The 15,383-nt window shown below is 44.6% G+C and overlaps 1 protein-coding gene across 1 annotated transcript in view; it reads right to left on the reverse strand.

Annotated features, from left to right (window-relative positions):
• Positions 1 to 15,383, reverse strand: part of LOC139325453 (apolipophorins) — a 75,101-nt gene that overhangs the window by 24,728 nt on the left and 34,990 nt on the right. Inside the window, exons 29-41 of the mRNA XM_070955337.1 lie at positions 14,161 to 14,372; positions 12,951 to 13,139; positions 12,200 to 12,339; positions 11,169 to 11,331; positions 10,993 to 11,079; positions 10,270 to 10,404; positions 8,265 to 8,482; positions 7,279 to 7,472; positions 5,673 to 5,975; positions 4,467 to 4,633; positions 3,692 to 3,953; positions 2,335 to 2,510; positions 1,350 to 1,700 (exon numbers count right to left, since the gene is read on the reverse strand). Coding sequence (XP_070811438.1) covers positions 1,350 to 1,700; positions 2,335 to 2,510; positions 3,692 to 3,953; positions 4,467 to 4,633; positions 5,673 to 5,975; positions 7,279 to 7,472; positions 8,265 to 8,482; positions 10,270 to 10,404; positions 10,993 to 11,079; positions 11,169 to 11,331; positions 12,200 to 12,339; positions 12,951 to 13,139; positions 14,161 to 14,372 — 2,597 coding nt within the window. The remainder of the gene's footprint in view (positions 1 to 1,349; positions 1,701 to 2,334; positions 2,511 to 3,691; positions 3,954 to 4,466; positions 4,634 to 5,672; positions 5,976 to 7,278; positions 7,473 to 8,264; positions 8,483 to 10,269; positions 10,405 to 10,992; positions 11,080 to 11,168; positions 11,332 to 12,199; positions 12,340 to 12,950; positions 13,140 to 14,160; positions 14,373 to 15,383) is intronic.

The raw sequence follows: 15,383 nt of genomic DNA on the forward strand, positions 1-15,383 counted from the left end.
TCTGATTCTAGGGCAGTGCCCAAAATGCACACGTGCCCGAACCCCCCAAATGCAATGCGTGTGCCTCCCCTGCGCACGCACCCTCCCCATGAATATGCGCATGGCCCCCTGCCTGGACTCCCCCGCACATGTGCATGGGGCTCCCCTGCACAAGCCTCACCCCCCCTTCACATGTGCCCTCTCCCCCGCACATGCACGTGGCCACCCCACATGCCCCACGCAAATGCGCGGCAGAGACCCCAAAGACCAACTGGCTGGCAGGAGGCGTGCATGCATGCACAGCAGAGTTGAACTGCGGAGACAGCTCACATGCTGTTGTAGAGGGCACTGCGTGCCACCTCTGGCACACGTGCCATGGGTTCACCATCACGGTTCTATGGGATGGTACTTATCTCTGTTTCCTAGCCAAGGGAGCCAGCGTTGTCCGAAGATACTTCTGGGATCTTGTAGGCGGCATGATTATACTCCAATGGTACACGGAACGCTGTTCTCTTCCCACTGAAGTGGTACCTATTTATCTACTCACATTTACATGCTAGGTTGGCAGGAGCTGGGGCAAGAATGGGAGCTCACCCTGTTACATGGTACTTGGATCTTGGATTGCCAACCTTCTGGTCGACAAACCCAGCCTCTTAACCACTAGGCCACTGTCCCCCCCTTTAAAAAAAGGAGACATCAAAGCAGGGGTGAAATGTAAAATTTGTTACTACCGGTTCTGTGGGCGTGGCTTGGTGGTGGTGGTAATGTGACTGGGTGGGGGTGGCCAACTTTTTTTTTTTTTAAAACTTTTCAAAGCATTTTTTCTAATGCTTTGAAAAGCCTCTCTGCTGATCAGGCAACTCAGCTGGGATCGTCAGAGACTTTTCAAAGCATTTTTTTTACCACCTCTTCGGCCAAGAGGTTGCAGAAAAAAATGCTTTGAAAAGCCTCTGACGATCCCAGCTGAGCCGCGCAATCATCAGAGGCTTTTTTTTTTAACTTTTAAAAGCATTTTTTCGTCGGAAGAGGTTGTAGAAAAAATATTTATAAAGTTAAAAAAAAAACTTGGATGATCATGCGGCTCAGCTAGGCATGGGGGGGTGGGGGTGGGGCCACAGGGATTTTTGCTACCGGTTCTCCGAACCACCCGCCACCATCGCTACCGGATTGGGCGATCCGGTCTGAACCGGGAGCATTTCACCCCTGCATCAAAGTGTTTGACACCAAGTCCTTTCCCATGGTGGGCTGTCTGCCCCACTTGTTAGACCAGGATGATTAGAGTCCTTGCTGCCCTTTTTGCCTAGACAACACCACCTGTGTGTCTCTGTCAAGGTCACCTTCCTTACTCTGTACACTGGCCAAGATGATACCTGTATCATTTTGCAAGAGTTCTCCATCACCGCTTGCCACTGGGATCCGTTTCCTGCATCCATCTCCAAGTTGGCTTGAAGTTGGCAAAGCCCAGATTTCACTTCCAAGTTTATAGCACGCTTGAGTCGTTTCCCACAATGGACAATCAGCTTGTTTTCTTTGGGGATCCTGTTGAAGAACGAAAGCCCGTGTCTCAGTTCCACTTCTAAAATAAACTTTGGCTGGCACTTGGTGCTTACTGTAAAGGAGGCCCCTTGGCCTTCCACTTGGAGGCTGTTAAAGAATTCTAGTTGACCATCATCCTTCAGAAGGGATCCATTTAATTGTGCGTGATTTGGGAAGCCGCGATCCTACCGTGAGACACAAAACATAAACATGTTTGAAGGCAATCCATTTCTAATCTTTGCCCTGGATGAGATAGAATACAGAATAACAGTAAGGGAGCTTGGAGGTCTTCTAGTCCAACCCCCTGCTTAGGCAGGAAACCCTACACCACTTCAGACAAATGGTTATCCAACATCTTCTTAAAAACTTCCAGTGTTGGAGCATTCACAACTTCTGGAGGCAAGTTGTTCCACTGATTCATTGTTCTCACTGTCAGGAAATTTCTCCTTAGTTCTAAGTTGCTTCTCTCCTTGGTTAGTTTCTACCCATTGCTTCTTGTCCTGCCTTCAACTGCTTTGGAGAATAGGTTGAATCCCTCTTTTATGTGGCAGCTCTTCAAATATTGGAACACTCTTATTGTATCGCCCATAGTCCTTCTTTTCAGTAGACTAGACATACCCAATTCCTTGGCCTTAACTGCATCCTCAAGTCATAACTAAATTCCCCCTCAAATTTCTCATAGACGTCTGCCAAGCAGTCACGACGAGACCTGACCAGTGATAGACGGGAATTCTGGAATCTGTGATTCCAGCACATCTACAACATGCAAAGCTAGGAAAGACTGATTTCAAGAATTAAGAAGGAAGAAGCAAAAATTACCTGCAAAGCTTTACAGGCCATCTCCATCTCCAGTGTCCATTCCATTTTGGCTTTGGCTTGGGTTTCTCCTTGTATCTCCAGCTTGCACTTGCCCACATGGAGCACCAGAAGTCCTTCCACACCAGCATTACCAGTCATGATGAGGAGAATCAAGTTTTTACGAGGCAGTCCCAGATCTTGGAGATAGGGCAGGGAGTGGTCCAGAGTTCCTCGCGCAACATACTTGTCTATTTCCAATTGCATATCAACTGCTGTACCATTCCATTGGAAGAACATCGTTAAATTTGCGTGTTGAGTCTTGCCGAAAAATGATCCTCCAGAAACAAAATTTTGGGAAAATGTTGGCTTCTAGTAGACCCAAGGGGGGAAAAAAAAATTTCTTTTTAGTGAGTCATTACTTCATATTATTTTATGAATATGTTCATAAAACCCATCACCAGCCTTCTCCAATCTAACACATGCCAAATAAGTTGCAGTCTTAAATATGAAGAACTTATATGTAAGTGTTGTAATATTGCAAGGGCTTCTGGATGCTGGCTTTTAGCTCATAGCTTTTATTATTGACATGGTTGTAATTCTTACTGATGTTATTTTATAGTTTGGGTTGAGAGAGTGGGATTGGCCCCAAGTCACCCAGCTGGCTCTCATGCCTAAAGCAGGATTAGAACTCACTATCTCCTGATGACTGGCCCAAAGTTACCCAGCTGGTTTGCATGGCTAAGGTGGGACTAGAACTCACTGTCCCTTGGTGATTGGCCCAAAGTATCCAGTTGGCTTTCATGCCTAAGGGCAGGACTAGAACTGCCAGTCTCCTGGTGATTGGCCCAAAGTCACCCAATTGGTTTTCATGCCTAAGGCGGGACTAGAACTTACCGTCTCCTGGTCATTGGCCCAAAGTCACTCAGTTGGCTTTCATGGCTAAGGCGGGACTAGAACTCACCATCTCCTGATGATTGGCTCAAAGTCACCCAGCTGGTTTTCATGGCTAAAGTGGGACTAGAATTCACTGTCTCTTGGTGATTGGTCCAAAGTCACCCAGCTGGCTTTCATGTCTAAAATGGGTCTAGAATTTATGATCTCCCAGGTTCTAAGTTGGTTCCTTAATAACTGAATCAAACTGGCTATAATTATAATTTATAAATAAATACACAATTTATAATACCAGATTTGCTACTATATTGCTTTACACGGACCGTGTGAGACCTCTCTCATCTACCCTCTTGAGTTTGAGAAATCCTTAGAAGAAACTCTCGCATAATCACCTCCAAAGCGCCAGATTTGTTCAGAAAAGTCACCCTCCATTCTGCAGCTGTTCCTCCAGCCTCAGCACTCAGTTCCCCATGGCCCGTCCACTTGCCATTTCCCAGGGTGATTTCTAGAAGGACTCTGTGTGGATCCCCTCTCGTGATGGCCATTTTCACCCTATTCTCTTGGGCGAGGCCCAGAGATGTAAGATAAGGCCAAGCATGATTGAAACTGGTTTCCAGAACGTATTCTAGATTGCATGCTGTGTGGATACAGAGCGGAGCAAAACTGCTATTCAAAAAGATTTCCCTTATTACACTGGGCGCAGAGTTGTTAACCACATCTGGTCCATGGAGCAATGTTCTTAGTGATGCCTACAAGAGAAAAGAATCAAAATGTCACCTTAGTTTTTTCCAGTCTAAAGGTAAAAGTTCCCCTTGCAAATATGTGCTAGTCGTTCCCAACTCTAGGGGGCGGTGCTCATCTCCATTTCAAAGCCGAAGAGCCAGCGCTGTCCGAAGACATCTCCATGGTCATGTGGCCGGCATGACTCAATGCCAAAGGCACACGGAACGCTGTGACCTTCCCACCAAAGGTGGTCCCTATTTTTCTACTTGCATTTTTTATGTGCTTTCAAACTGCTAGGTTGGCAGAAGCTGGGCCAAGTAACGGGAGCTCACCCCATTACGCGGCACTAGGGATTTGAACTGCTGAACTGTCAACCTTTCGATCGACAAGTTCAGCGCCTTAGCCACTGAACCAACAAATACACAAATTTGTGTGGGATCCAGTCAGTCTATTATCTATCTCTGAATAGCCTAAAGTTAGTGAGACTATTTTCATGGTCAGTAACCCTCCGTACTAAACTTGGAGAAAAAGTCTTGTACCTCTAAAGAATGATTTGCCAACTGGGTTTGAAGGGCTTCTGGATGCAACTTCTCAACTCCAAATATGACACTAATTTTCTGGTTGCCCCCTTGAAGATCTGCAGTTACTCTCTGGTAAGTATTGTTGTGACCATACATGGTCTTGATGCTACTTTCTGTGGGAAGTCCTGGAGAAGACAATGGAGAAGGAGACAGTTTCGTGGAGAGTTCAGCTTCCTGGCATGAAGGTTTTTCTGAACCCACAAACAAAAAGTCAAGTGTCCTGAATAGAATAGAATAGAATAGAATAGAATAGAATAGAATAGAATAGAATAGAATAGAACAGAACAGAACAGAACAGAACAGAACAGAACAGAATACAATTCTTTGTTGGCCAAGTGTGATTGGACACACAAGGAATTTGTCTTTGGTGCATATGCTCTCAGTGTACATAAGGAGAATAAAATACATTCATCGAGAATAAAAAGATACAACACTTAGTGATAGTCAAGGTTACTAATAAGCTATCAAATCGTACTAGGAAACAAATAAAAACAACATAAATTGAAAGATACAAGCAACATGGTTATAGTCGTAAGTGGGAAGAGATAGATACTAGGAAGGAAGAGAAGAATAGTAATACAGTGAATAGTTTGACAGTGTTGAGATCATTATTTGTTTAGCAGAGTGATGGGGTTTGGGAAAAAACTGTTCTTGTGTCTAGTTGTTCTGGTGTGCAGTGCTCTATAGCGTCGTTTTGAGGGTAGGAGTTGAAACAATTTATGTCCAGGATGCGAAGGGTCTGTAAATATTTTCACAGCCCTCTTTTTGACTCGTGTAGTATCCAGGTCCTCAATGGAAGGCAGGTTGGTAGCCATTGTTTCTTTCTGCAGTTCTAATTATCCTCTGAAGTCTGTGTCTGTCTTGTTGGGTTGCAGAGCCAAACCAGACAGTTATGGAGGTGCAGATGACAGACTCAATAATTCCTCTGTAGAACTGGATCAGCAGCTCTTTGGGGCAGTTTGAGCTTTCTGAGTTGGCGCAGAAAGAACATTCTTTGTTGAGCTTTTTTGATGACGTCTTTGATGTTAGGTGTCCTTTTTTGGATAAGAACCGAACAAAAAGTCCAATTCTGATGGATTAATCTTTAAATTCTAGGTAGTATGAATTCAAGTGACTTCCCCAAAGATTCTAAAACCAAGAGGCTAACCATTCAACGTTCATTACCTGCTACATAGAAGCTGCTGATGTTGTGGGTGAAGGTGCCTGTGAATCCAACCTCGCTCTGAAGGAAAATGTTTGCAAGGCCAACACAGAGACCTCTTGCGCCCTTCGGAACATGGACTTCATCCCTCTGGATTCTTCGTTTCGGTTCCGGGGAGCCTTTCAGTTTTCCCTGAGCTAAGAAAATATCACGGCCATCCTGGGTCACGGCCACCATCATGCTATAGAAGCTTTCATTCCCACATAGACATTTGCTCCGGACATGAATTGAAAAAATGGATCGGTTCACTGCAATGGTCACAAGGCCTGTTAGACAGAAGTAAGACAATCAGGGTTGAATCAGGATGGGGTGAACCAAGATTTGAGCCCTGCCAAAGTGGTCAGAGAAATTATAACTCTTCGCAGGTAGTCCTTGGATTACAACCATTCATTTAGCAAATGTATAAAGAACGGCTGCTGGAATTGGGTATGTCTAGTTTAATGAAAAGAAGGACTAGGGGAGACATGACAGCAGTGTTCCAATATCTCAGGGGCTGCCACAAGGAAGAGGGAGTCAAGCTATTCTCCAAAGCACCTGAGGGCAGGACAAGAAGCAATGGATGGAAACTAATCAAGGTGAGAAGCAACCTAGAACTAAGGAGAAATTTCCTGACAGTGAGAACAATCAACCAGTGGAACAACTTGCCTCCACAACTTGTGAATGCTCGAACACTGGAAGTTTTTAAGTTGGCAAACGGGCCGTTTCTGGCCTCCGGAGGGCTGCTGGGGGGGTGGGGAAGGCCATTCTCGCCCTCCCCAGACTACTAGAAAGGCTCTGGAGGCAGGGGAGAGCCAAAAGCGGGCCTACCATGCCATCACGTGCCAGGAACAGGGAGAGTGGGAAAGGGGGGTCGCGCATGCATTCACGGGGGCAGGGCACATAGAATTATCGGTGTGGGCACGCGTGCACTTACCCCCTGCTCCTGGCATGCAATGGCAAAAAGGTTAGCTATTCTATTCTATTCTATTCTATTCTATTCTATTCTATTCTATTCTATTCTATTCTATTCTATTCTATTCTACTCTACCCTACCCTACCCTACCCTACCCTACTCTACCGTACCGTACCCTACCCTACCCTATCCTACTCTACCGTACCGTACCCTACCCTAAACCTTAACTCCTATTCTATTCTATTCTATTCTATTCTATTCTATTCTATTCTATTCTATTCTATTCTATTCTATTCTATTCTACTCTACCCTACCCTACCCTACCCTACCCTACCCTACCCTACCCTACCCTACCCTACTCATTCAAAATTACAACCACACTGAAAAAAGTGACCTACAATTGGTCCTTGCACTTATAACTGTAGCAGCATCCCCATGGTCATATAATCAGAATTCGGGCATTTGGTAAGCAGCCTATATTTAGGATGGTTGCAGCATCCCAGGGTCATGTGGCCACACCATTTACAACCTGATTACAATGAGGCTTCACTACAGAAGATTGTCAACAATTGTTTTCTCCAAAGCACCAGAAGCTGAAAATTCCAGATCTACCTGGCAGCATTATCTATCTGGCCCCGATGATCTGATTGTCCAAACCAACAGAGATGTTGTAGTACCTTCATTAAAATTGATCCGGTGCTTCAGGGAACTATTCAGGGAAAGATCCTGAGGTACAATGAGCCGTATGCTTTCAAGGTTGTGCTGTACATAGCCACGGAGGGTCACCACACCAGCTTTCTGCTCCTTGGATCCTGAAATGCCCACCTGGAAGGAATGCTGGTTCAATTTTACTGATGATGTCAACAGCAGCCTGTTGTAAGAAAGAAACTAATGAAAACCAACATTATTCTAAAAAGGCTAAGCAAGCAGCCAATACAATTTTACAATAAAGGAGCATTTCTATAATGTTTGCAATTTTGCAGAATGCAGAAAAATCAACAGGTATTATAAGACCAAGACATGCAAAAATACCTCAGGAGGTGAAAACACTTGGGTGATTATTTCTGGTCTCTGAAACTCAATAGGGTCAAGCTAAGTTACTACTTCAATGGAAGGCTACCAGAGCTGTAGGCTATGCTGGAAGTCAACAAGCAGCTCAGAAGAAGACAGTGGAAGGAAGTCCATGGATTGTGTCCATGAAATCAGCAAAAGTTGAGCTGGCAGTAAAGGAGACCTGACCTTAACTTTCAGTGTATCCTTCTTAAGTCTGGTTATTGTCATTAAAAAAAAAACAGGCCAATTTAAGACGTTATGGACAAGATGTTCAAGATCATCTCTGGCAGAGGTGGGTTTCAGCAGGTTCTGACCAGTTCTGGAGAACCAGTAGTGGAAATTTTGAGTAGTTCGGAGAACCAGTAAATACTACTTCTGACTGGCCCCGCCCCCATCTATTCTCTGCCTCCCAAGTCCCAGATGATCGGGAGGAAATGGGGATTTTGCAGTATCCTTCCCCTGCCACGCCCACCAAGCCATGCCATGCCCACCAAGCCATGCCCAAGCCATGCTGCGCCCACCAAGCCACACCCACAGAACCGGTAGTAAAAAAATTTGAAACCCACCACTGATCTCTGGATTATCACCTACCACCTACCACTTCATTTACCTTGATGGTGTCTCCTTACTCAGGAACTGCAGCTCCACATATTTAAACTGTTCTAGAATGTCTTGTTTTAGGGCAGCGCTCACACGAAAGGCTCGGGTGTTTCTTTTCATCTCGTTGTCAAAATTGGCCTCCAGGAACATTAGATTCCGTGTACTGGTGTGGAGGTCAAAAGATCCATTGAGGCCATTTTGGCCATGACAGTTTAGACTGGCCTGGGCCTAAAGCATCAGGAAAGCAGAGTCAAAAGATCACGCTAAAGTCCTTGGCTGGCCCACAACCCAAAATCAATGGCCCAGATGTCAAAAGAAGAAGGAGGAGGAGAATGGGAGGTATATAAAGATACTACTCTCAAATGATGGGTGCATTTTGTAAATCACAGATCCTGCCAATAGAAGAGAATGTCAGCATTCTGATGCTGCCATAAAAAGACGAGGCTTGACTTTTCACCTACTTATTTTCTCTGTAGATAATATCCCCTAGGAGATGGGATGGGAGGGGGGAACATTCCTGTGGGGTGAGGTCAGAAGCTGGGGAGACTGACTTGGAAGATGGCCAATGAGAAGATGAGAATTGGGGAACGGAAAGGGAAGGGTTTGGGGGTCAGAGGGTTAGTATTGGCTACGATGAAGTCGGGGCCAGATCTGTCGTACTCAATAAATGGAATATTTCAGCAAAGATTAATTGTTTGGGAGTGCAATTTATTTGAGATGACATCGAAACCTGACAGATAGCCGATATTTGTAGCTCAGGGTTGAATTGTGGGATCCTTGGTGCTCACTTAGCTTGGTGGTTTTCTTGAAGATGTTTCATTGTCCAACTAGGTATCAACTAGGTAGGAGGAGGAGGAGAAGAAGGAAAAGGAGGAGGAGGAGGAGGAGGAGGAGGAGGAGGAGGAGGAGGAGGAGGAGGAGGAGGAGAAGAAGAAGAAGAAGAGGAAGAGGAAGAGGAAGAGGAAGAAGAAGAAGAAGAAGAAGAAGAAGAAGAAGAAGAAGAAGAAGAAGAAGAAGAAGAAGAAGAAGAAGAAGAAGAAGAAGAAGAAGAAGAAGAAGAAGAACTGTGAGGCTCTTGGTGCTTTCTGAGCTTGATTGTTTTCTTGCATATGTTTCATTACCCAACTAGGTAACATCATCAGTGCTAGGTCATCAGTGTTAGGTCATCAGGTTACAGGTAACTAGCAACAATGAGCACAAGGACACCAGCCTGACTTTTTTTTTGACTGCACCGTTGTGCTGGTTCGGTGTTTTGGTTCAGTGCATTGATAGAATCGGGGGAGAAAAATGCCGAAGAATCAACAGAAATGATTAAAGATGACAGTGGAGAATATACTTTCGAGTACCTGAATAGTTTGTGGAAAATGTGACCAATTTCGTTGAAGAAATTGAGGATAGAGTTCAATTCCAGAGTCTGGTCCATTAAGCCAAATATTGAACTGTTGGAGTATCTGTTTTTTAAAAAAGGAGTTAAGAGAAGCTTAACTGTGGTTATGACACAGATCAGCTATTCCCAAACCCTCTTCTAGAGATATTGGATTCCTAAACCTAGTTTAGAAGGGATGCAGTGGCTCAGTGGCTAAAACGCTGAGCTTGTCGATCAAAAGGTTGGCAGTTCAGCGATTCGAATCCCTAGTGCCACATAACAGGGTGAGCTCCCGTGACTTGTCCCAGCTTCTGCCAACCTAGCAGTTCGAAAGCACATAAAAAATGCAAGTAGAAAAATAGGGACCACCTTTGGTGGGAAAGTAACAGCGTTCCGTGCGCCTTTGGCATTGAGTCATGCTGGCCACATGACCATGGAGACGTCTTCGGACAGCGCTGGCTCTTCGGCTTTGAAATGAAGATGAGCATCGCCCCCTAGAGTCAGGAACGACTAGCACATATGTGCGAGGGGAACCTTTACCTTTAAACCTAGTTTGGCATTTGTTTTCCTTGATTCTGACATACTTCTGTTTTCTCTTTTGGGATGGATTGGGTTTTAATCCTAAATTGTTAATATGGATATATTGTACCTGGAATGAATGGGTGATATCCAGCTGTATCAGATGGCGGGATTGGCCCATGCTTGATTTATTTTGGTATTTTCCCAGGAAGCTGAGTACTTCTTCTTGGCTGATTTTCAGTTTCACTTCCAGCTCTTGATTAGCCTGTAAGGTTTGATAGTTTCATGATTTCAAACTGCTGGGTCAACAAAGAAACACCTACATTTGGAATCTCAGAGACTCAAGGATTAAGGTTAGGGTCATGATAAAGAAAAGCGGTGCCGAGATTACATGTGTCTAGGACTGAGTCCTGTTGAGCCCAAGCTCATGATCTTCTAGTTGGCTTTGTCAATATCAGGGGTGTCAAACTCGATTTCATTGAGGGTTGAATCCGGGTTGTGTTTGACCTCAGAGAAGTGGGGTGGGTGTGGCCAGAGTGGGAGTGGCCTACTCAATGTCATTCATGTCAGGGGCACTTGTGGCAGTCCGAGCGCTCTGTCAGCGAAAACAGGCTCCCAAGCTCCGTTTCCAGCTGCAGTGGCCTCAGGTGAGTTCCATTTTTGCTGACAGAGGGTTGCAGGAGGCCATCGCAGCTGGAAATGGAGCTCAGGAGCCCGTTTTCGCTGGCAGAGGCACCACGGGCCACTTCCTCACTGTGTTCAGGGTAGCCCCGCGGGCCAGGTCTAAGCACCCAGCAGGCCGGATAATTTACATGTGGCAAAATTGTTCCCTTCCTTTCTGACTTCAACTTACCTGGGTGAGATTCCGCACCATGATGCACGCTTCTGTATTTTGAGGGAAAATGCCGCTGTTATACGGATGAGTCAATCTTGCGCATATCTAGAGATGGAAGGAAGATAATCCCATAGCTCTTGAGAATTGAAAGAATGACTCTTCCCCCACTCTCTCGGTCCATGCTGACCACTTACGTGTGGGTTTTTAGTTGGATAACCCAAGGTGAGGGTTAGAATGGAGTCTTCCCGCTCATCAATCACCAGTCTAGTTTCCAAAGAGTAATGCTTCTCCTTCTTGTTCACCGTGAATGTTTCCTGGAGAAGAAGACTTTGTGGAAAGGGGAGATTTAGCGGATGCCTAGGATGCAAAGGAAGAGAAGCAGGGGTCTCAGTTGAGATGGAGGTAGGACCTGCTGAGGGGGGTCTCCTCAAGAGATGGAGCAGGACTGCAACCACCCTTGGCAGGTTGACTAACACTTTTAGGAGTTAAGAGTAAAAAAACAAGGAAAGATAGCAGAACCACTGTCTGGTCCTGGAAGGTAAGGAAGAGATGGAAGAGGGAAGTACTGGAGGAGCCATACGCTAAATAAATAAGTACTTGAGGAAATGTCATCAACTTCATTTAAGGAAAGATATGTGAAGATATGTGAAGGGACACGGTAGTCTGTGGTTAAGACACTGAGCTTGTCGATTGAAAGGTCGGCAGTTCAGCTGTTCGAATCCCAACACCGCGTAACGGGGTGAGCTCCCGTTACATGTCCCAGCTTCTGCCAACCTAGCAGTTCGAAAGCACGTAAAAAATGCAAGTAGAAAAATAGGGACCACCTTTGGTGGGAAGGTAACAATGCTCTGTGTGCCTTTGGCATTTAGTCATGCTGAGCACGTGACCACGGAGATGTCTTCGGACAGCGCTGGCTCTTCGGCTTTGAAACGGAGATGAGCACCGTCCCCTAGAGCCAGGAACAACTAGGACATATCTGTGAGGGGAACCTTTACCTTTACTTTTATGTGAAGTTTTCAGTTAAACCAGGACCGTTTGGTCTGAATTAGGCAATAATTCAAGTCCCTGCAGACTTCTTGGCAAAGTCTCTTCAGAAATGCTAGGCCATTGCTTCCTTCTTAGAGCTGAGAGAAAGTGACTGGCTTGAGGTCACCTAGCTGGCTTTGTGCCTATCCCTGCTGTAAAGTCTAATGGATGCGAGCAGGTGAGAAGGGAACCAAGGTACCTGAACAGGAGAGTGCCACGTTTCTGATAAAGCATTTTTTCTTTCTTCACTTCTTCTAGCTGTGCCTCGAACCGTAGGACAAGAGGTAGGTTCTTGTGGTCTGTCCACACAACGGATGTAGAAATGTTTGATTTTCTAGGCTGAAAGCAAGAAGCCATTACTAAGCTATCTAAGAGAAAAAGAATCATTACACATAGGGGTGGGATCCAGCCGGTTCGGACCAGTTCGGGAGAACCGAATGTTAATTTTACATCTGGTTCGCCAAACTGGTAGTTGCGAGGACTGGCTGGCCCCGCCCACCCCATCCTGCCCCTCCCAGGAGTCTCCACATGGCCCTTTTTGGATGCCAGGTAAGTGCAGCGCCCACGCTGAGGCTCTGGGAGGGCGAAAAATGTTTTCGCCCTCCCGGAGGCTCAAGAAAAGCCTCCGGAGCTTGGGGAGGGTGAAAATGCCCCTCGTCATGGTTCAAGAGGCCAAGTAGGCCACACCCACCATGGCCACGCCCACCCAGCAACTGGGCAGAGAACCGGTTGTTAAAATTTTTGAATCCCACCCCTGATTGCACAATGAAAAGTGAATGATACTAATTTATTAAACACAAAGCTGAAAGGCTAGAGTAGATGTCTCCAAACTTGGCAACTTTAAGACTTCTGGACTTCAACTCCCAGAATTCCCCAGTCAGTGTGTGTCCCTTCGTAGTTCCCCTCAGTCCTGTCCTTCTTTGCCCCCACCCTCTCAAATATCATCTTACCACTTCCAAATGGCAATAAGATGCCGTCAGATTAAATTCCTTCTTTGCAGATGTCAGTCTAAAACGAAGAAATTTGGTATGTTCATTGTTTTCCAGCAGAACTTCATGCTTTATCAGTTGGCTCCACAACGACATTATTTCATTCTGGCTGTGCAGGAACCCTTTCATAAAACGATTGATTGTGGATGCCTAATAAGTCAAAAGAATGTATTCTCAATTCTGTCATTTTTGGAAATAAAGAGAATTCGAGAAGCGATGCTTCACTTTGTAACACATTGTCTCCCTAGTATTTACAATAATCCGGACACATCAGTTAAGGATAACTTCATGCGGTTGAGCTTGTTAACTAGTAACTTAATTTGCCCATTTTCTCAATTCGGTAATAGAGTGTAATAATTGTTTAATGGATCCTCATTTACTGGATTCTGAATATAACAGGCTAAATTCCTGCCTGGTTGCCCTCCAGAAATAACAGACAAGTCCATTTAATCTGAAGTAGTCCACAATTTGAATGTGTGAAACTGTCTTGAGACTGACAGAAGAGACAAGAGAAGGAGTTGTTGTTAGTAGATTGGAGAAGTTATTCCTGGCTTTTGGAGGAATGGATTCATACCCCTTAATGCCAGCCCTTTTAAAGACTAGATTTAATCCCTTCAAGAAGACCCCCACCTTCATGAAATGTCTGCTACAAAAGGGCTAGAAGATCTCCAGCTCAGTTCTCAAGGTTTGTTACTCTATCCTTCCTTCTTGGTACTAAACCTAGCTAAAGGAAGTCCATATGAATCTGGCTTCTAGGAGAAGAAATGGCGACTGCAGCAGAATGAAGAAACAGTGAGTAGACAGTCTTTTCCAAATTCCTCTCTGGACTAGGAGAGGACTTGAGATCACCCCCAAATACTCCAGACAGCTGTTCCTTGCAAGGAGACTACAATATAGCAGTCTTCAGTAGGTTTAGAGTTCTGGGAGAGGAAGGAATAATAACCATCTTGCTCAAACTGCGACTGGCACCTTTGAAACGACACTAAGTTCAAACACTTCCTTTCTAATCATTTTTGGAAATGGCTCGTTAACCGCTCTGCAATTAAAGCGTTTCACCCAATATTTTTATATTCAGAATATTGTCACAGTGGCTACTCGGCAAATGCTCCAGTCTACGATTGCAACAGAAAGAGGGGGAATCAACCAAGGCAGCCAAGAGGAAGGAACTAACTCTCAGATAGGTGGTTGTTGATGTGCGGATCTCAACTCTGCCTTCCTTCTCAGCATTGTTGTCTTTACAATACAGCTCCAGGATTAAACCCTTGAGTACAAAAGCTTTACCGACAGTTAACTCCACAGTGGTGAAGAAAGCCGAACGTTGGAACTGGTGGAATTTGTGAGTGGCATACAGGTACAGCCAGGGTGTGTCCATGTTGAATGTACCTGTAAAGAAGAGAAAACTTTCTTTCTGAAAGCTGTCCTTCAGGTTTATTTATTTTCCAATAACTCCAATTAGTTCTTTATATGTGTCATTTAACTCTTCCCATGCAAAGGGAACCACTTAATGCACAATCTTTCATATTCCTGGGAAAATAAGAAGAGTCTTTTTAAAATAAATGTGCATTAACTCTTTTAGATTTTTTTTAGTTTGTCTGTCTGTCTGTCTGCCTCTCTCTCTCTCTCTCTCTCTCTGTATATCTATCTATCTATCTATCTATCTATCTATCTATCTATCTATCTATCCATCTATCTATCTCTCTGTATCTCTCTCTCTCTTTGTATCTTTCTCTTTCTCTATCTATCATCTCTCTCTCTCTCTCTCTCTCTCTCTCTCTCTCTCTCTTTCTCTCTCTCTCTCTGTATCTTTCTCTCTCTCTCTACTGTATCTCTATCTATCTATCATCTCTATCTATCTATCTATCTATCTATCTATCTATCTATCTATCTATCTTCCCCCCCTCTCTGTATCCATCCATCCATCATCTACCTATCTACCTATCTACCTACAGTATCTACCTACAGTATCTACCTACCTACCTACCTATCTTCCCCCTCTCTCTATATCCATCCATCCATCCATCATCTACCTATCTACTTATCAACCTACAATATCTACCTACAGTATCTACCTAACTATCTACCTACCTACCAATCTATCTGTCTGTCTCTGTATCCATCCATCCATCCATCCATCCATCCATCCATCCATCCATCCATCCATCATCTCTCTTTCTCTCCCTCCCTCCCTCCCTCTATTTATTTTATTCAATTTTTTTTGCCACCCATCTCAAATACGTGTTTTTGTAAAGTTTTTCTTGGTTTGATTCTCGAATGTATGTTTGTAAAGCAAAACTACATAAATATAAACAATTAAGATGTTTTTTTCTTGATCGACCTCTGAGGCTGCTCCTTTATTTCCCCCCCCACCCCAAGTAAAATATCACCACCGTCAGG

Source organism: Pituophis catenifer, unplaced genomic scaffold (genome assembly GCF_029215685.1).
Source record: "Pituophis catenifer annectens isolate HBS135680 unplaced genomic scaffold, rPitCat1.0.hap2 SCAF_16, whole genome shotgun sequence".
Lineage (NCBI taxonomy): Eukaryota > Metazoa > Chordata > Lepidosauria > Squamata > Colubridae > Pituophis > Pituophis catenifer.